At 35.5% G+C, this 23230-nt stretch overlaps 1 protein-coding gene across 1 annotated transcript; it reads left to right on the top strand.

Moving 5' to 3' along the window:
• Positions 1 to 72: 72 nt before the first annotated feature.
• Positions 73 to 16379, top strand: LOC133327779 (putative uncharacterized protein DDB_G0277255). Its single transcript, XM_061536317.1, has 3 exons — positions 73 to 1434; positions 10043 to 10111; positions 15734 to 16379. Exons 1-3 carry the CDS (start codon positions 73 to 75, stop codon positions 16373 to 16375), a joined length of 2073 nt encoding a protein of 690 aa, XP_061392301.1. The 3' UTR covers positions 16376 to 16379.
• Positions 16380 to 23230: the final 6851 nt, after the last annotated feature.

Here is a 23230-nt window from a genome sequence, read left to right as displayed (position 1 = left end):
GTCAAACAGCAACCACCCACCCCTGTACTTCGGCCATAAACGATCTCTATCAACTCCACCACCCGCTTCAATATGTACAACAAAGGCAACAGCAATTCTAGTTCTTCCGCAACAACAACGGCTACCTCGACCACAACGGCCACCAGCTCCTCCGCCGTCCCCGCAACAATCAACAACAGTTCGTCGGTGACGGGACCTAATGATCGCATTGAATGGTCACGTGCCACTATTTTGGGATTTATCGAAGACTATCGTCGACAAAGAGTTCTCTGGGACCCCAACACCAAGGGCTACCACATCAAACAGACCAAATATGAGGCTCTCAAAGCGTTGGGCCAGAAATACGGTGCCGAGATTCGTTCAATTCGATCCAAAATCAAAAGCCTTCGTTCCTCCTTCCATCGGGAGCATGGCAAGGTTATTAATGGCCGCCGCAAGGGTCTGAACTATCAGCCCATGTGGTTTGCCTACGATGCCATACGTTTTATTTTGGATGGTGAAACGGGAGACTCGGACGAAGCCGATGGAGTACCGAAAAACGACAATCTGGATAGCACAAGTGAAAGCAACCTGAACAACAACAACAGTCTCACGAATAACAACAACAGCAGCATTAACAGCCTAATGGGCTGGAGTGGTCATGCGACCGATGAGGAACAACTATTGGAGGAGCGTAAAATTTCTAGTCGTGACATTGAGCATTTCAATAATCATTTCTTGGCACTGGGCTTGCAAGCTCGTCATCCCATGGCAGTGTTGGCGGCAGTGGAAGCAGCAGCAGCGGCCTCTGCTCTCTCTGCGGCAGCTCAAGAGAAACGTCAAGAGCAAGATTATGCTCTACTCAAGCAACAACAACAGCTGCTACAGCAACAACATAAACACAAGTCTGATAACGACGATGACAATAGCGAAAATGGCCATAAACATGACAGCTCTCCGTCTCCATCGCCGCTAAAAATTATCGAATTATCCACCATCAGCAATAATAATAGCAACAACAACAACGGCAGTAGCAATGTCAACATTATGTCGTCTTCTAGCAATGCGAACACCTCCGCCGCCTCCTCCTCCAACACCGCTGCTGCAACGCTCAATCCAATTTCGAAACCCTTTGCAAGTCCAAAACCTTCGTCACCATTAGCTGGAGCTCCAACAACAATAGCAACAAAAACCACAAGTGCCACGGCCATCACACCACCACCTCAAACCTTGCAGCCACCAGCGCAATCTCAACAACAACAACAGCACCACCACCAGCTATCCTCAACGACATCGTCGTCGTCGGTGACGGTGACAGCGGCCACTACGTGCTCCCCAGAAAATTATAATGTTTTACACGGATCACGTAGCTTAGATGAAAATTCAGCCATTGCTATTGGCAACAATGCTGCTGCCGCCGCGACTGCAATTTCCAGTCTTCCGATAACGGCTGTGGTAAGTAAAGCATACACAAACTCACACATACACACTCACCCGAACCCCAAAGCACACACTCTCCGCCGAACAGTCATAGTAAAACAAGGCAATAGCAACAACAACAGCACCAGCAATAAAGTTAAAGAAAAAAATAATACAAAATAGTCGTAGTATATTTGGTAGTCAGTCTTGTCGTCGTAGTCGTCGTCATTGTCGTCGTCGTTGTTTTGTTTTCCTTTTCATATCTTTTTTTGTTTTGTTTGGTTTGGCTTATGACTACATATGATCGGTACACTCAAGGAAAAATGTTAGTCAACTGAATTAAAGGTTCATTAAATGGTGAACACTGCTAATGATTTTAGAATCATGGTTTTTAGGCTTGAAAATATGCTGAATATACAAATGGCAGACTTTAAGTTGGATTTAAATATTTTGTCACGGCGAGAAATTACGGGGTCAGAAAATATAAAGTATTATTCGATCGAGTGACTGTGGCACAGTCTTGTTGAAACCACATATTTTCCTATTCGCACCAAACAGTGACTTTTTCTGTACTCTCTTCAATTATTATCTTCAAGTATTCTCGGAACCCTACATACGATAATTTGTATCAACTTTACTATGACAGATATCGAAGTCCAGTCTCATTCATTTGAAACCACGAAATGGATAACTCCACTACGTGGAGTGCATTCGAAATTCCGTAAGTTGTTGTGGTGTCGTGTGATAGTAAGATGTTCATGCTCAAAAAAACTACATAAATTATAGTTGGAAAAATTAAACGGTATTTTATTCAAATTATAGCCCCTTTCCATGAGGAAATTTTGTTAAAAATGTATTAATACCGAAAAAGAAGTGGAATTTCTATGTGGGGTTATATCAAAACTTGGACCTATATATATCCCGCACATATACCTTCCAGAAGGCTTCATACTATATTACAGCCCCATCGATGATCATACCGTTTTATGGTATCTATACCAAACCGTAAACTGACATTGATACTTTTTGGTAGGAAGATTTGACACCCCATAAGAATTTGACAAAAACGAGTGTCTCTAATTTGATTTGTGAACCATTATATGGGGGATACCCGGAAACATGAGTCAATTGGTCTGTTCCAGTACTTTTTTAATAGTAAAGCTAGTAAAAGGAAAACATTTCCAAATCGCTATCTGAGTAAAAAATAATTTGAAATGTTCGGGAACGCAAATATAGTAAATATGCCAAAATTAGATGGCAATACTTCAAAATCAACACAACAGCCAATCAGAAGTAGGCATTCCTGTTTACCATTTTTACTCGGCAAAATTTCTCGAGTAACAAGTTTACAAAGAGAACGCCATTTTGTTTTGAGCTCTCTTAAATTTGATTCAATGTTTTACTAGATTTGTAGGTTCAGGAACCGTTTTCGAGTAAAAAGTTGCAAAACTTGTAACATTAGTTGTTGTTGTTGTTGTAGCAGCCCTATTGCTTTTACACAATGGGCTGAGGTGACAGACGTTGGCCGAGTAAGACTCGGGTCGTTTCGGATCGTAGACCCCTCTGTCGAGGAAACGTGTAACATTAGTAGATTCTTTTGGGTTCTGGAACGGAACTAATATTGATCATTTTTAGTAGGATTTCCTAAAAAGTGAACCAATATTGATCATGTTTTGTAGGAAGATTCGACATGCCATGAGTACTTATAACATCAAATTAGAGCCAATTGAGTTAAAAAAAGTACCCAAAACCCCTTAAATACCGAATACTTGATACTATTAGATAGGTGCTTCCCGGAAACATGGGCCAATGTTGATAATTTTTGGTAGGGTCATTTTCTACTCCATGATAATGCAAAATATTAAATTGCTCCCAAATCGGTGGAAACTCTAGTTCCGCAAAATACCGACCATAGGGATGTAGCGTTATATGGGGGCTTCCCTAAAAGGTAGACCAATATTCTTAATTTTTAGTAAGACTCAAAACCATCAAAATACCGAATATTGAGGGTACCGTTATATGGGGACTACCAAAATACCGAATAATGGGGTAACCGTTATATAGGGGTTACCCATCACCCAAATGTAGCAAATTACCTCCATTACGGCTGAAGAACGTGCCAAAAATCCCCATATACGCCATTTGCAATACCAAGCGAAGAGTAATACCAATGCCAGCGCAAAATTTAAAAGCTTTATTTCAAATATTGCGATCTTTATCGCTATTTCAACATCCACATCGAATTTTATTGTGATCAAGAATATATATATTTTATGGGGTCTCCAGTGAATATTTAGATGTGTTGCAAATAGCATGACAATGTTAATATACGCTCCATCTTATGGTGGAGAGTATAATGAAGTGGACGAATAGATCCGAAATGTTTAAAAAATGTTGTATAATATTAACTATTGCTAGAAATATTAGCAATTGAAATACTTGACAATGATGGTACCTTTAAAGGCGTAGTATTTGTAAACACTTCAGAAAGCAATCTGGGAATAACACTTTTCATTTAATCGCACACTATGTTTGTGATCGATTTATGGAAACAGACCGATTACATCAATTTTGTTGTTCATCTCTTCATTTTATTAACGTTTACCCATTATGCGCGATGTATGTAGTAGAAAGGGGTCTCGATATGCTCAACATTCGGACTTGTTTTCGATTTGGTAAATATTATATTTGGTCATATAATTTTTTTTCTATTTGTCAAAATGTTAAATATTTGTGATGGAGGTACCAGAAGCCATCGACTGGTAGGCTTTGAACAAGGTGTATGTGACAATCATATGGTTTCAAACTTTTTTCTTGATTGTTTGTAAAGTAAATTGTCAAAAACATTTTCAATACTACATTTCGATTTCCAAAATGGTCTTTAAATGTAGGCTTTTTTAATAATAAAAATTCATGAAAACTACATTCATAGCGGCGGACGGAAAGGAAGTCTAGGCTTAAATCAGTTATAACCCCGTTCGCCGATTGGTCCACATATTTAATGTTATGTGTGGAAATCTGATCATAAGTCCCAGCTACTCATAAAATCGAGGAGATTATGTTAGCCTATATAGGAATGGGCCCTTGGTGCTTGTCCCAATCCTCGGCGGAGGTTAAATACGCCTATGGAAAGATTTTATACGGTCAACACAATTTCCATGATTTAGTCTTTGGCCGGGGATTTATGTCCTTCAATATTCTTTACTTAAACTTAAAATTAACCGCGTCCAGGTCTTAAACATTATTTTTCACTGACCAAAAGGAATGGACCGATTAGACCCCATCTTCGAACTAAATAAAAGTTTTAAATGAATATGAAGACGCGGAACGTATGAATAAACTCTGTTAAATCTAGTAACTAACTTATTTTTTCATATAATTTTCAGAATTTTGTTACACAGTGAACTGTTTTTTTGTGTACAGTCTATTAGATAAGTCAGATTATTTGACCTTCTTTTGGAAGTTTGTTACTCTAACATGAGATAAGGTTTCCCAATGCTACATGTGGTATGAATGTGTTAGATTACGAGATGTCATATACGCTTCAAACTGATAAGCATGCCACATAAAAGATAAATATGTGTTTGTCCATTCCATGAGTTTTATGGCAGATATGTTCAATGTTCCATCCATATTGCCGGCAACCAAAACATTTCAAAACCTAATTTTATTATTGAAAATATTAAAACTGGAGCGGTTAGGAACTTTTTGATGTTCAATTTTGGATAGGTACTTAGTTAAATTAATAGTATTTTAGTGTACTTATTAAACATTCTTCCAAATTATATCACAATTTTTTCATTCTTTTTTCTATGATGAAAATAGTACATTTCTACATAAGTACGCAAGACACTCGTCCTACGTAGCTTAGATTTTTTCGCCATTCAAGTTTAAGTCATTCAATATTTACACCAATAGATTAAGCTTCAGTGTATTTTATACAGAAACTGGTGATTCGATTAAAACTTTAACATATCCATTATTATCCCGCTTAAGAGCACTTCCTTAGTGGGATAGTATGAATTTTTTTCACAGTCAATCGATGATCTCGATGAGAATCCATATTATATAAATAAATGTTGAGAAGTACTCTAAACCACATATAACTTTTATTTTCGATTGTTGGGTCAATTGCATTTCAAGTTCCACCTGTGATCTTTCTTATTGTTTTTTTTCGAGTGTACAACATGTTTTTTTATACTTTGTACACATAGAGAAAGCACACATTCGTACATACACCATTAGTTAGCATACATATAACATGGAGGCACTGGCTGGCTGGATTGTTTTTGTTGCACTGTATTTACTCATTTGCAACTCAAACCGTCGAACAGCACAAATTCTGTGAAAAAAGTTGTTTGTCTAGTTTCTCTCTCTCGCTGTGGCTGTTTGTTTTGCGTTTTCATTTCTGGTCCGTTCGTACGCCCGCCCGCTCGCCCCACTGAGTTGTGTTAATTTGGCCTTTGAATATTTTGTTTCGAAGATACTTTGACAGTTGCTGCACACACATATTATTAAGATCGTCGTAATTTTTGTTGTTGCTCATGTTGACGACAGTGGGACAACCAGTGGCATACGATGCGTTATCAAATTTGTAGCCGATTGAAAGCCAATCGCGATAAATCCATGCGACTCAAGCAGTACATCACTATATAACCATACAGTACAAACACTATATGATCGTAGAGGACCTGCCAATATTTTCTGGATCTGTTGACCAGAGTAAATGTAAATTTACAGTCGAGATTATAACGAATTCATTCGTTGTGTTGAGAACTTGATGACCCTTATTCTCACAAAAATATTTGCTTTCTGTAATTGAGGAATGTCTGTCTTCCTGGCCATCTTAAGTTTAATTTCCTCCCGGAAGTGCTAGCTACTAGCTTCCTAAGTTATTCTTTGTTCGCCTATTCAAACTGTAGCATCAATAGTTCTCCGTAAATTCTCAACTTGTAAGATGTCCATGCAGAAGACGAGTCTTATTGTGAATTATATTCATGACCGCTTTGTGAATCTCTTTACTGTTTTACGAATGCACTGTTTTTGTGGATTACTGTATAACAGAACTCGTCCTTATAATGCTTCTTAGGTAATTTTGTCAACTTCATACTTCGTATAGTTGTTCACGTTGATATTCTCAGACTTTACGGAAGATGCTGAAGTTACCCATGACTTCTTGATACTAGAGCAACGTTCACCGAAAAGGCGCCCGTGGGCGCTTTGGGAGAGTACCAATACAATCACAGTTATATGTGTTCGAACTCAACTTTGCAATGCTTTAACATACACAATCTGTACCGAGAGAGCGAAAATTACTCTCCCAACGGATATATGCGTGTGTCCAACACAATCATAGCAGTTTGCATATGTATTGTACGAGAGACAGCTTTCCGCCATTGGCCGGTAAATTCTCAGAACAGTGTCCTTTGAATTGGAGATTATTCGTGTACCATGATGGGAGGGATGCACTTCTTCGTATATCTGTCAAAGTCCTCTGTGAAGATTCCGAGTAGGAGAAGGTCAGGGTGTTTCCATTGGGCCAACCAACTGAATACATAAAATTTGTCATTCCGTTTGCAACACATCGAAATATACACCAGAGACCCCATAAAGTATATCTATTCTTGATCAGAATAAAAATTTGTACTGACATTGCTATTATTCCTAGGATGGTTGCAATTACAAATGAGGTATATCGGCCCACGTTATGATATAGCCCCAATATAACGGTATCCCCAAATATTCGGTATTAGGGGGATTTTTGACACGTTTCACCCGATTTGGCAGTTTGCTTCTTATTGGGTATTAAATCTACCTACCGAAAAGGGTCAATATTCGAGGTTCTGGACACGCATTTCCACGGAATCAACTGGCTACATCTTACTATCTAATTGGTTGTAATTTGTTATGCTGGGTTGTGGTATTGTAGTACATTTTCCTACTAAAAATTCTCAATATTGGTCCACATTGTAGTGAAGCCCTAATATATATATATATATATATATATATCGCTACACCCAAAGATCGGTATTTTGGGGAGCTTGAGCACGTGTTTCAACCAAATTAGTTGTAATTTAATATTTTGCATTCTCATTGAATAGAAAATGTTCATACGAAAAATTATCAACATTGGTTCATGTTTCCGGTTACCACTAATATAATGGCAACTCCCATTATTCGGTTTTGGGCACGTTGTTAAATTTAATTGGCTCGAATTTAATTTTTAAAGGTTCTCATGGGGTGTCAAATCTTCCTACTAAAAATTATCAATATTGATTCACTTTTTAGGGAATACCCCCAATATAACACTACATCTCAAACTTCGGTGTTTTGGGGAGCTTGCTTCAACCAAATTAGCTGTAATTTTATATTTTGGATTCTCATTGAGTAGAAAATTTCCCCACCAAAAATGATATAATGGTGGCCCCCATTATTTGATACTTTGGGGGTTTTTTTGGTTTATCAAATTCTTTTGGGGTGTCTAATCTTTCTACCAAAAATGATCAATGTTAGCTTACGGTTTAGTATAGCTCCCATAGAACGGTACCATCCCATTTTCAGTTTTTGGAAGACGTTAGCCGCATTTTCCAACATATGGGGCTGTAATTTGGTATAAAAGATTTTGGAAAGATATAGGTCCATATTTTCATATAACCCTACATAAAAGTTCCGCTTCTTTTCCGGTAGTAATACATTTTCAACCAAGTTAGTAGGGGTAACACCCATAGTCAGTTTTGGTCCGAGGACATTAACACTGAGTGAGTGGTTAGTATAGCACCCACCTTCCTTATATTATCCACATTTTTCTAATCATTGCATAATTATGTGTGTCCCACTGTATCACTTAAAACGAGAGATTCTATTGAGATTGTCGTTAGGTGTTTTTTTTTTTGTTTTTTTTTATTCGGTTCAAGCTAATGCGACGTATTTTCCTTACACACTTCTTTGCTTGTTAGTGTTGTTGTTGCTGCCGCATTACTGGCACTGGGATGGACGTGTTGTTGCTGTGCTCTGTGTTAATTTTATATCAATACACGTGAAACAGTCCAGTCTGTTCGCCGTCAGCCAAGTTAGTCGTCATTCCGTCAGACATTTAGTCAGTCAGTCAGAAGTCGTCCAGCCACTCATTAAATGAGGCACTCACTCTGCTGCTGCTGCCTTGATATCTGCATACACGCATACACATGGCACCTTCATATGGATGCATGCACAAACATACATACGAACATTCAACCAGACATATTTACGAACAAAATGCGGTACGAAACGATGAAATGTGTGCTGGTGTTAATGTTGTTTGTGAGCTTTTTTTATTGTTATTATTATTTGCCCTGCTATTATTGTTGGTTGTTGTCGCAGTAACCGTCGTCGTTATTGGCGTTACTGTTGTCGCTGTCACTGCTGCTGCATGCAGGCAGCAAACACACTGTTGGGCAGTATGGTTGGTGTGCGTGTGTTTTGTGGTTTTCACCACACAACATGCTGCTTCACAACTGATAAGCTTTACGAAATCGTAAATGTGTCGCATTACTTTAGCTCTTCAAAACACAAATACGAAATAACAAAAAACGAAGCGAACTCGTGCCTCCTCCTCCCCCCAACCAGACCCAACAAACACAACCGTTGACCATCAAACTTCCTGCATAAAAATAAGCTTACGTTGCATCAGCTCGATTTCTACTTCTTTTTTTGGCCTGTTTGTAAGACCAATGGGTGGGGGGTAGTTGGTTGGGTCGCCAACAATGGTACCGAATGAGGTACTAATAGAACTAAAAATTGTACTCTTTTCAAAGAAAATAACGTGGGTTTTGGGCACCAAATGAGACATTTTGGGAAATAAAATTGTTCATACCACAAAATAGTACCTCGGAATATAGATGAATATACCCTCCACTCAAGTTCTCTCAATACAAGAGTGCCTCTCATTATTTAGTATATGGGTTGAAAATCGGCAATAATTTAGTATTTTGAAATCTTCCTACCAACATGTAAAAACGTCGTTAAGTTCGACCGGACTGTTTATACCCTCCACCTTAAACCGATATGGTATTCCAGGAGAAAATGAAATACCGAACTTCGAGCTCTCTATCGTAATTGTAACAGATAGACGGACAAACATCAATCTGTCAAATAGTACCCTTCAGAAAAAACACTTGAACAGTAGAGTTGTTGGATTCGAACAACAAGAGTACATCAATTACTCTCAAACCCACTGTTCGTTCCCAAATGAACATTCAAATATTTGTGCAATCATTTCTCAACCTTTTTCTGGTTTCGTTGATTTTGTTGTTGTTGCTGTAGTTTTTGGTTGGGTTTAAATTTCGTTCATGCACCGCTCATGCTTATGATGGCCTATGCAACACACTGCTGTAGTGATTTGAAAGCAGGGCAATGCGATAACCACAGCATGGACTTAAAAATGGTTCGTTGGTTTGGGTTTAAGTTGAAATTTGGTGTTATATACAGCAATGACATGCTGTTGTTGTTGTAGTTTTTGTTATTGCATTAGCTGCCATCAACATTACCAACGGCTGACGGACTGACTGTCTGGCTGGTTGACTCACTATAGCGATACTGCCACAAGCCACAAACAACATTCATTAATGCATTCACCTATTTTTTTCTTTTCGTTTTTCTTTTACAGACACGTACCTCCGATTTCGATGGCAGCGAATACTGCAATATCAGCGCTGAGGATGTTAAAACCGAAATTGTAAGTTTCTTCTGAATTTGTGTGTGTTTGTTTGTATTTTTTGTCTTCTTTCGAGTTTTAACTTTAACTCGACTTCTACCTTTTTATTGTGTATCATCGTCGTCGTCGTTGTTGTTGTCGTCTTTGGAATGGATGTTTACAGCTCTGATTGCCGCTGGTTGCCTTGGCTATTAAGTAAAGTTTTATAGGCTTGTAAACATGCATTTAAATGTTGACCGTGTTGTATGGCTTACTAATGACTTCAAGCCACCACCACCACCACCAACCATCATCATCGGCAGCAGCAGCAACTTCAACACCAAGACAACAACAATGTTTGGTTTCAGGAGATTAGTCCCAAATTTCATTTTATTGCATCAATCAAATGGGCCAAATTCAGAATAACTTTCTATTTTAATTTAATAGTGAATTTCTACCAAATTTCCACAATGATTTTGTGTTGAAATAGTATTTCCAATATTTGCATATGTAATGCTGTTGTTATTTGAACGTGCCACAAATGTGAAGAGATCACAATATATGGGATATACCAAAAAATTGAATCATAATGAAAAAGACATTTCCACAATTTTCTAAAAAAAATATCATAGCTAATTTGCTTGAAACACGTGTCCAAGCTTCCCAAAATACAGAAATTTGGGATGTAGCGCTATATGGGGGATTCCCTCAAAAGTGAACCAATATTGTCACGTTTACTAGGAAAATTTGACACCCCATGAGAAGCAAATTAGTGCCAATTCGATTAAAAAAAATACCGAATAATGGGGGCTACCCTAAAACGTGGGCCAATGTTGATAATTTTTGGTAGCGACATTTACTGCCCAATGAGAGTCCAAAATATTAAATTACTTCCAAATTGGATGGAACACGTGTTCAAGTCCCCTTAAAATACCGAACTTTAGCGTGTAGCGTTATATGGGGACTTACCTAAAAGGTGGACCAATATTGATAGTTTTTAGTAGAAAGATTTACTACCATACGACAACCCAAAATAACAAATTACAACCAATTATATAGAAAAATGTGCCCAAAACCGAAGCTTTGGGGTAACTTTATATGGGGACTACCCAGAAACATGGGTCAAAATTGATTATTTTTTGTAGGCACATTTGATAACCGAAGTGAATCCAAAATAACAATTAACACCTGATGCTGTTGAAAAACATGTCTAAAACTTTAAAAATACCAAAAAGTCGGGGCACCGTTATACGGGGGCTACCCTAAATACCAGATCAATATTGATAATTTTCGGTTGGAAGATTTAATACCCAATGACGTAGACGAATATTACAGCCAATTCGGTTGAAAAAGTGCCAAAAATCCCCATGATGCTGAATAGTTGGGGGTATCGTTATATGGAGGTTCTATGGACCCATATATCTCACTGGTAATATCAAACATCATAGGAGTGATAGCAATTCCAGTGCAAAATTTCAAGCTCTATCTTAAAAAGTGCGATATCTATGGTGAATTCAACAGAGGGACAGACAGACATAAAATGTTATTCTGATCAAAAAAATAAATAATATATGGGCAATATTGCCAATTTTTTAACATAGCTGAAGCGGAGGTTCACCCCTTTATAACTCGGGAATTACTTAAGTATATGAAAGAAAGTGAATAGTTTTATGTTAATTGATCTGTCGTTGCAAACTGCTCATGATATCGACCTCCAAACTTTATTTTGGTGGAAGCTGTGTCTACTTTAATGTAAAAAAATGTGTAAAAACACGTTGAGGCGAACCAGTTTTTTTATGTTCACTATCGACTTGTGATTAAGCCACTCATTGCACGGTCTTCGTGTCAAAGTAAAACTAGAAGCCAACAAAATGGGGACTATGCCCCTTATGTATCATTTTTCAAAATTTTAACTGTATCTACCTTTAAATGATGCTGACATTTTGAAGCTCGATTTTGAGTGTTTTTTTAATTTTACTTCTAGCTCTAATACGCAAACAGGAATTTATAAAAATCGATTTTAAAATTATTGTAGTCGCGATTCTGCGTAATTTGATATGTATTTTTTGTATGTAGTATGCACAGCTTCAGAGTAATACTCATCCGAAGGTGCGAATTTTGTGCGATCAAATTTCTAAAAAACCTATTTTTCGGGCCAAATTTTTAGATCTGCCAACTGAATGATATGGGTACCCGCGATCAATAAGGTTTTTTACGTTTCGGATGATATAAAATCTTCTTCGTGAAAATCCATCTACTAGAACGGCGGGAACTGGCCTTCCAAAAACACGAAATTTGACAACAAATGTTTTTGAAAATATCGCGGATTTAATTGCATTTTCTATGGACCATTTCCGCTTCAATAAGTGACCTCACACGGATTTTGATCTTTTTCGAAAAGAGAAATTTAAAAACTTCAGCCGAAAGAGAGATGTACCCAATTTATCTCAAAAATAGTGTGAGCTGGCACATCCATGGTTCTTAATGGACCACATTGAAATTGGTATAGATCGATGTATTTTTTTAGGGTGCTCACCGAAATCGGATGCGCGTTAATGGCATATGGAGTTTTCGGAAATTATTCGCGTTTTACGATTTTTTGGGTACTTCAATGTAACGTGCGGCACATCTTAGCCGTCAAATGAAATTTCGCAAAATATATATGGATTGGAAGATAAACCTCAGTACTTCCTGGAAACCGCATGCGCATCAAATGATTTTGAGAATTACGCGATTTAGACGCAATTTATCTCAAAAATAGTGTGAGCTGACACATCCATGGTTCTTAATGGACCACATTGAAATCGGTATAGATCGATGTATTTTTTTAGGATGCACACCGAAATCGGATGCGCGTTAATGGCATATGGAGTTTTCGGAAATTATTCGCGTTTTACGATTTTTTGGGTACTTCAATGGAACGTGTGGCACATCTTAGTCGTCAAATGAAATTTCGCAAAATATATATGGATTGGAAGATAAACTTCAGTACTTCCTAGAAACCGCATGCGCATCAATTGATTTTGAGAATTACGCGATTTACACGCAATTTAAAATGTATGTTTCATAATATTACTTTATTTTAAGATTTATTCCTATTTATAGAATTCTAAGATTTATCGGAAGGGTCTTGATATAATCCGCAAGGCGTATACTTATACACAAAAGGTGATTATTATTATATATGTCAATTTTTCAGCGAAATTCGGGTAAAATAGAAGAATAACCCCAACATTTTTTTCTCAAATTTCTTGTATAAAATTAAAAAATAAATATGATGACATAATTTCTTCGAACCAAAAACAAATATTTTTCCTCAATATCTTGTTTTGTTGTCGGTGTAATTTACAAACCGCTACACGGACTTGTGTGATTTTGATATCATTTGATTCATCATGGTGTTTAGATTATGTAGATATTTTTAAATTATTTTTTAGGTGTGTGTATGTCATTAATATAATGAAAATATTGACGTAATCCCCTATATTTTTATTATTTTTCTCATATTTCGCGAAGATGTGCAACATTTTCCCGATTATTATAATATATTCATATTCTCATTTTACGGAGGAAGATATATATCAACGTTTTTGGCCAATATAATAAACGGCGTAATTTTAAGATTTTTTTCTTATGCCCAAAATTAAAACCTCGATAACTTTTGCGCGCATCAACCAAAAATTTGATCGCGAATGGTTTCGGAGTCAGAACATTTTTCTCTATATGTGTACAAAAAATCATTGATGTGCCACAAAAACAAAAAAGCTGATTTTTTGAAAATGGAATATTAAAAAATTGGCAATATTGCCCATATATATATATATATAATGACAAATTTAGTGTGCACTCTACCTTTTGGTGGAGGGTATAAACTAGTGTACAAAAGCGTATCTGCTAGTCCAAACCAATACCAGAATCGGTTCAGATTTAGTTATATTTTATATATTTTCGTCCGAATTTATGTAATTGTTTCACTGAAGATCAAACGTTTGTTCGACTTACACGAATTTTCGCACATGATACTGAATTGGGTCTTGAATAGTATTAGTTAAGTTTTGTTGAAATCGGTTCAGGTTTTTTATGTTAATAAATTTGTTTGACATATTGGAGAGCGGCCGAATGGTGTCTAGGATTACATGGCCTACGTTTTCTTCAAATCAGCTCAGATTTAGATATAGCTTCCATATATACAATTTAAACAGATTTCATGCAAATGGGAAAAAAACAATGCAAGACAGCTCAGGTTCGAACATCAATTCGCGTTTATGTACAAGCCTCATGTAATGATACCACACTCCCAATATTCGGTATTGTAATTTGCTTTTTTTTAATTTTTTGCCAAAACTGGTCACAATTGGTCTCTGACTTCCCGATTTGTTATGTTGAAGATTTTCGACCCATTTTTCAATATATGTATTTTGAGGGTTTTGGTCACATTTTACAATCGATGTGACTGTATTGAGATATTTTTGAGATATATAAGATTCATCGGTATTGAACTAAAATATAATTTTCAGGCATTTCAGTCGGAAAACAAGTAAAAAAACCATCAATTTTTACTTGTTTTCCGACTGAAATGCCTGAAAATTATATTTTAGTTCAATATCTAGTTAGGGACCTAGGTTACAAAGGTTCCCTTCCTTGCAGCACTTATACAAAAGCAACCTGCAATCTGCTCGTCTTGAAGACTCCCTGGCGTAAACCTCGTCTCTAAAAGCTCCCCGCTCTTAAGAGACTTTCTGCACATTTGCTTCGCAAAAATCTTCTTGTCTTTCAGCTGGACTATTAAGACTATCTAGGCTTTAGTGTAGATTCTTTGAACTGCAAAGCCTTTATGTCGTTTAAGTTATCTACAAATACTCCCAATTCATCAGATCTTCTTTATAAACACCCAGGTCTTCGGCTGAGTTATAAAGACTGGTAATATTATAAAGGACACAATAGTTACTTCTTTTAATATTTTATGAACCTTAGCTCGGCTTTAAAGACCCCCCGACCATATACTGGCATATTAAACGTATCAAAATTGATTCCATATTATGATGCCTTCCGATTATAAATATTTGAGTTTCTTTTTGGACAAATTTTATATTCGAATTATCAAAGACTGACATTAACTTCATTCGGGACAAGTTTTCTTTTTTGCAAATTTCTCCAATTACTCAAATTCTCCATTTTGTACAACAGAATTTGGCTTGCATTTCAAAAAATAAAAAAATAAATTTAAATGCAACATAAATTGATAGGAAACATTTACATTTTACAAATATTATCAGCAGTCACTTGAAATGATTATAAATGTACTTGTTATATAAGAAATAGTTGGAGACGGGGGTTGGACGAATTAAAACTAAGTGAAATTTATGATATCTTGAATTTCAGCACATAATCCGATATGCAATATTCTTTTCTTTATTAAGATTCTCCCTTCGCTCAGCAGATATTTGTGATGCAAAAAATCATGATGGCGATGATAATGTTTGTTTGGAACTGTTATGAGTTTCGTTACGAAATCCTAGCATGGATGGCATTGCTCTGTTTAAAAATTATAATTTTCTTAAGTGCTTTTTCACTCCCACACCATTGTGCTGACACAATTCTAAATTATTTTTATATTTTGCTCATCTTTCGTTTTTCTTTTTCTTATTTTAATCTATTCAACAGTTTGAAAGTGATTCCAACGACTTGGCTATGCTTGAGAGCACACGCACTTCCACTCCGGTACCACTGAATTATCACAAAAATGCCACTGACTTGACAATGCAACGCAATGTTAACGGCACCGGCTCCAGCAATGACAATCCTCTAGGTGGTGTTACTGGTGGCATCAACTCGAGCACCACCACTAGCAGCAGTCGCAAACGTAAAGCTCATATCCATTCGAATGCAAATCATACCATGGATGGTGATGCACCATCCCCCTCTAAATTATTACAACAACATTCCAATGCTATACACTCCAGACAATGTGATTATTTGAACAGCAGCATAAATGGCGGAGCAGGATTCTCGGCCAATAATATCAGCAACAGCAATAACAGTCATCATCATCATCATAATGCCTCCAACAACAGTGCCGGGGGCTCGAATCCATCGGCAAGCGGCTCCAAGTCAAGCAGCACCCCAATTGACGAATATGGTGTATTCGGTGAATATGTGGCCATAACCATACGCAAACTGAAAACGTCCAAAGCCAAAATTGTTGTCAAACATTTGATTAATAATCTGCTGTATGAGGCTGAATTGGGCAAATATGATCAGGGTATACCGGCGTGTAAAGAACCACCAGAACTCTATAAAATGTGATATGTTCTAATAAAAAAAAACAAAAACAAAAAATTATTGTTTTTAAAATTTCAAAATAAAGACAAAAAAGTTACTTCGCAATACAAAAGAACAAAAATTCATAGGAAATTATAATTTACACAATGTCTAAGTCCATTAGCCAATGCGAATAACATCTTCAAAATATTGAACTCCACCACCTCATTTAAAATGGAAACAATTATTACCTTGCTTAAACAAATGTTACCTTGAACACTAGTCAATTTGTGTTTCAAATTATAATCAGGGATAAATAAATGAAAAAAGTAAATAATAATAAAAATCTAAAAAAAAGCAACAAGAAAATTTAAAATTTAAAAAAATTAATGAATTATGTTTTTTATTTAAACAAATTAATTAAAAACTCCATAAAGAGTAAAGAATTAAATTATTTTATTATTCATCTTTTTTGTTTTGTTATATAACTACCAATTATATAAATACATACATTTAGATTTACATACTAATGCTACCTATTAATTAATTAATTTAAAATATGAAAAAACAATATGATCGAATAGTGGTGAGTTTATATAATCGGACATTTTATAATTAACACTCAACCACTATTCGTACAACTCAGGTGCCTTTTTTGTTAGTCATTTAAGTTTTGTTAACTCTCTATGCCCGCTAAATGAAATTCACGGGAAGGAGAGATTGAAATATAAGTACCTTATGTTATAAATATACGATACCTTATCCATGAAAATGAAAATAATACTTTTCCTTTTGGTTTTTCTTCAAATGTTTTATGTTCTTCACTTAATTTTCTTATTTGAATCTTATCATCTATATGCATACTTACATACCATTGTAATAATTATTATTAATACTTTAAATATGAATATTATTAAATAAAATATTTAGTTGTATGTAATTGTTACTTAATCTTTAATAAAACAAACAGAAACACTTGTTCCAAAAGAAAATGTGATGTTTTTTTTTCTAAATAATCATGATAAAATTCGTAAGTATATAAAGAATGTTCGTACGGCTATTTTGTCCAAGCCAGAATTAGGAATCACTGGCAAATTGCAAAAAGCGTGAACAGTTTTTTATTGAGCTCAAATAGTGAACATAATCCCTTAACACTATTGTTCTTAGAAATTGTGACATACTGTGGTACAGTGTATTATGTCTTTGTACATATGGGAAATTATAAAATTCTTTTAAAATTCCATAAAAAAAAAATTGAAAAAATTTTTTCCGAGCACATTCATGATTTTTGGTACATAGGTTAAGGAAAATATGCTGATTCAAAGTCTATTCTCGTTCTCAAATTCGGATGCTGCGCACTAAAGTAATAGCGGTTTTAAATCATGTATTTCAAATATAAATTAATTTAATTCCTATTTGTTGTAATTCACGAATTTCTTCACAAATGGTTAAACACATTTGTTTTCTTTGGATACTAGTCAAATCACATTGAAATACGGTTTAATAGTCGCGAAAAACAAATAAAAGCTTGAAAATGTCTGAAAAACAATTAATTTTTGAATTGCCACAAAATGCGTTTTCAATTTTTGATTTTTTGGTATGGTTAAGATAATACGATTTAGTCTAAATCTTCTACAACACGTGACGATTTCTTCTAAAAATTATTTTAGACGATTGTTAAATATCGCTAGATTCCTCTGTTAAGAGTTTTGACTTTAAAAATTACCAAATACATTGCAGTTACAGTATATGAAAATGATCAACATTAAAAAGCATACAGTTCGCGTATTAGTCGAAATCAGTTGATGCGCATACGGTTTTCGTATAAACCGAATAAATCTCTTCCAATAATTATGAATTTTTCGAGGTTTCATTAAGCGACCAAAGTTTGCCCCTCGATGCACTTTATTATGCAAAAACCCTAAAAATGACTAAAAATTGCGCAACGTGCAACGTGCCGATTTCAGTAATCTCCTATGAATATATACAAAAGGACACCTATTTTAAAAGGATCGGTGAAGAACCGCGGATGTACCTCCACAATCGATTTTGCATAAAATACGCATATTATGCGCGTATAGATATATTTTTGACCTATTTTCATACAGATTCGCGAATATGATAATCAATTCGAAGGAACCCGCGATTATATACGCGAATTTGTCAAAATAAGTTTTTGCAATTTTTCCCACATTCAAGGTACCTATATCCGCCGTTTTATTGGGCGGAATTGAACATGGATGGGCTCATTAGATCCGGCACGTAAAAACTAAAATCACGCGGGTTTCCACGGAATTTAGACTCAAAAAATATGTTTTTTATAAAAATTTACGCACCAAATTTTCGTCTTTGGAACCCAATTGCAAAGAAGCTACGGTGAGCACATTCATGAGATATATACTAAACGAACAAAATCACGAGTTCTACAATCCTATAATTAGTTTAGTTCATTATCTGGATGCGCATCATAATTATAAGAAAAATTCAAAAAAAAAAAAAAAAACACAGAAAATCCGGCTTCAAAATGTCAGCATCCATTTTGGGTGGATCCATTGATTATATAGAAAAATCATACATTAGAACCATATTGTCCATGGGGTATTCTGCAACTTAGTCACTGATCACATGTGCGTGCGTTGTGTAGTTTAGCCACAAATCAGGAAGGAACACAAAAAAACTCGTTGGCTTCAACACATTTTCACCCATATTTTTACATTACCACCATCACAGCTTCCACGCAACTTATTATTTATTACCAATATTTAAAAATTTTGGCAAAAACACTTCATTTTATAGAAATGAATTTAAATTATATGCAATATGTTAATATTTCGCGAGTTATAATCTCAGTTATATATCTCAGTTTCAAGGAATTTAAAAGATTTTTGTAATTTCCGATATGTTTGCAACAGGCAAAAGTAATCGTGATAGACCCATGAGAATATGCATAAAATCACATTCTGAATCGATTTATGCATGTCCGTCCGTCCATGCATTTTTGTGAACAAATGTCACCAATTTGTCACTAATTTCACCCTATTGAAGAAAATCGGTTCAAATCTAGATATAGCTCCCATGTCTATATTCGTCCGATTTTTTGTAAATAGTGTACCAAAGTCCCTATATTTCTTCCGATTTGCACGATATAACTCCCATATTGATTTTCGTCCGATTTTAGGTAAATGGTGCACAAAACTCATAATGTTTGTCCGATTGATACGGAATTTTGCACAACGTGTCAAATTGAGACTACAATGACGTTGTTGTGTTTTGTTGAAATTGGTGCAGATGCAGACTTAGATCCATAGATATTTAGAACGGTGGCATACCAAATATCGTGTATCAAGTTTGCTTTAAATCGATTTACATACATATGTCAGATTGTACGCAAACGACTCTAAATCTGCCCGAATGAAATGAAATTTAGCAAAGGTTGCAGAAAGTCATTGCACGGAATGGTTCACTTCACTTATATATAAAGATCACATATTTAATTTCGTTCAATTTCATGTTAATTTTCCTTCGAAAAGGCGACGTCTGTTGGGATACATATGTACAATATACCGAAAGTGGTGAAGGGTATTATATAGTCGGTCCTGTCAGACTTTACTAATTTCCTTATTGGTTTTTATTTAACACTAGTTTCCTGAAGACGGTCATTTTGACCGTTTTTGAATTTCAAATACAAAAACAACTGTGTATATAATGACACAGCTTTTTAAAATTTGGTGACTTTTTTATAATAAACGTAGTTCTATATGGTACAAAACGACACCAGATTAAAAAAAGTGTCATTATATGTTTTTGTAAATGAAATTGAAAAACGGTCAAAATGACCGCCTTCGGCAATCTAGTGTTAAATATTAGTTATATAGCAGACTGATTTTATATTCTTCAAATAAGGCTTTAAAATCCTTCATCATAGATACAAGTTGAAATGTCATTATGTTCGGCCAGACCAAAGTTTTTATATCCTCTTCTCTGGACATTCATCCAGTAAGGACAACATCCAGTAAGATTTTGCAAAAAATATGCATAAACAAATTTGTCGGCGTACGCGTTTTTCCTGAGGAAAATGCGACTAAATTCTTCCTATGAATATGAAATATGAATGAAATACCATATATGGTTTTGTCCGATTTTATGTAAATCGTGCACCAAAGTCCTTTTAAATCTTTCGATTTGCGCGAAATTTGGCATAGTGTACTGAATTGAGTCTAGAATGATGTCTGCTAAGTTTTGTAAAAATCGGTTGAGATTTAGATATAGTTCCCATATATATTTTCGTCAGATTTAAACTGAACTGCGTCTAGAATGATGTGTATTAAATTTCGTGAAAATCGATTCAGATTTAGATATAGCTCCCATATGTATTTTGTTTCGATTTTATGTAAAGTGTGCACTAAAAACCCAAATTTGTACGATTGACACACAATTTTGTTGAAATCGGTTCAGGTTTTGATATAGCTCCCATTTATACTTTCGTTGGATTTTAGGTAAATGTTGCCCCGGTTGACACGAAACGTATTAAATTTAGATTATAATGACGTTATAGTGTAAGTGCTCCTAATGTCGGCATGTATCAGTACTCGACATCAGCTGTATATAACTTAAAATAACTAAAAACCAGTGAGCGGAGCAGTATAGTCGGCCCCGTCCGACCATATGATACCCTACACAACTTCCACGAAAATCTAACTTTCTGTGATACTACATTCTGAGATTGGGCAATATTTCGCGATATTTGCACCCTCTTGATCGACTAGAGACCAACAAATATTAATAATATCCAGTACATCTCTTCTAATTATTTGCCCCGATTCCTTTCACCAGATGTTGTGTTGTGATGTTCGGCTTTCAATTGTGGCCTATAGATCAACTCGAAAAAACACAAAAAATTAAGTTTTCAGTCCACTTCATCCCAATATTATTAATTGGTTATCACCGAAAATTATAGGCGTTGTCCTTGACCATACCTGGATCCTCTTGGAAAATTTCTTAACAATCCTCTTGGATATGCTATTAACTTTTCGGGTCTTTGTTCTTCAGGGGTAAATATATACGCCCCAGAACACAAATTTTGTCATTTTTCACACAAAAGTCAGGGTCAATTTGACCCGCTAAATATTGACCGATCTTTATCAAAACAGGCATGGTTATTCTCTGGCCCGATCCCCTTCTTCATGCAAACATCATGCGGTGTTTGGGCCATAATTGCGGCCTCTGGAGCGACCAGAAAATCAGACAAAAGTAAAGTTTTTGGTCCATTTCACCCCCTTAATATTAACTGATCTTTCCAAAACTGTGGTCTGTATCGTGTTTACAAATTATAATGGACAGACGGACGAACACACATGTCTAGATCGACTCAGCAAGTCGATATATGACGATCGGTATACTTAAAGGTAGGTCTAGGACCAATATTTCGCGGCGTTACAAACTTTTGGGGCTGCACAAAGCTATAATACCCTGACAACGTAGTTGTGTAGGGTAAAAAAATTTGTAATTTTAAAATTTTCATAAAATAAGTCAATTAGTTTTACTTTTTTTGAATCAATAAAGAAAGAAAAGTATTAAATAATAGTAAAAAAATCAGTCAACTATACAATTTTTCTTCAATTACAACACGACATACCGACTATTGGAACATGATATGTCGACTATTGGAAACTCGTGCCGAATATTGGCGAAAAATCAGAATTTTACCTAATTGTCAATTTGCTCAATTATCATAAAGATTATTCATTTTTTTGTGCTATCGGGAAGTAAACAAAATTTCGAAACAAATGAGCCTTAATACATTATAATGGAAAAACTGCACCCGGAAATCCTTAAAGTCGGCACTTTAACACTTAGTTTGTTTTTTTTTTTTAAATTGGTTCAGATGCAGACACAGCTTCCATATATATTACAAACGGGAATCTGATTGTGATTAAATTTATTTAAATAAAATCGATTTACATAAATTTGTCTCATTGTTCGCAAACGACTCTAAACTTGCCCGAATGAAATGAAATTAATCATAGGTTCCAGAAAGGAATAAAGATCGCATATTTGTTCGTTCTATTTCATGCCAATGTTCTTTAGAAAGGGTCACGTCTGTTTTGAGGGTTGGGGTTTCATATAGTCGGCCCAGTCCGACTTTACTACTTTCATTACTGGTTTAATGTATCTGTATATATAAAAGAGTTGCGTTATAAGTGACTGAATATTTATTTCTTTTTTTTAATTGTAGTAAAAATTACTAAATAGGAAAGGATAGAGACATATATCTGAATTTTAGTATTTATGTTTGACTATGGTTAGAGATGGGCAGTGGGTAAATACCCAAAGGGTAAATACCTGGTAAATTGGGTATTTACCCGGTAAATTGGGTAAATACCCATTTGTGGGTATTTATTTGGGTATTTACTATATTGAATAGGTAATAGAACATCTTACACCCTATTTCCGGGTTTCTGTTATCAAATCGAATCGATACTTGGGTAAATACCCGAGTTTTTACTCAAAAAATGGGTAAAAAAATGGCTCCTTAACTGCCGAACTACTTGACATAGGCGGCCAAAATTTTGCATACATGTTTTTAATGTCAAAGCAAATATAGAAATCCGAAATGGGGTCCCTGGGTCTAAGTTTTGATATAGCCCCCATATATTCCTATCTCCCAATTTAAGGTATTTTTTGTCTATTAGACACATTTTGCGATCAAATTGGTTATAATTTTGTATAATGAGATATCTTTTTGCAGAACACATTCATGCGGAATGTCGTTTTTGACAGAATGGTTCAAATATCAACATTATTTCCTGTATGGGGTCTTCAAAACACACGTCAATTGGTTCGGCTGTTAAAGAGTTTATAAATATACTAGCTGGACCCGTGGCGCTTCGCTGCCCCTGA

This window comes from Musca vetustissima, unplaced genomic scaffold, assembly GCF_032173495.1.
Source record: "Musca vetustissima isolate MV318-11 ecotype Yass unplaced genomic scaffold, APGP_CSIRO_Mvet_v1 utg33277, whole genome shotgun sequence".
Taxonomy (NCBI): domain Eukaryota; kingdom Metazoa; phylum Arthropoda; class Insecta; order Diptera; family Muscidae; genus Musca; species Musca vetustissima.
Note: the sequence above shows the minus strand (reverse complement) of the source record. Positions and strands in the feature narration are given on the sequence as shown.

Bases quoted from the DNA above. Each gene is read 5' to 3' on its own strand.
- LOC133327779 (XM_061536317.1), top strand. From the start codon at position 73: ATGTACAACAAAGGCAACAGCAATTCTAGTTCTTCCGCAACAACAACG. The intron at 1,435-10,042 runs GTAAGTAAAGCA...TTTCTTTTACAG, and splicing joins GTCTTCCGATAACGGCTGTG to ACACGTACCTCCGATTTCGA. The intron at 10,112-15,733 runs GTAAGTTTCTTC...TCTATTCAACAG, and splicing joins AGGATGTTAAAACCGAAATT to TTTGAAAGTGATTCCAACGA.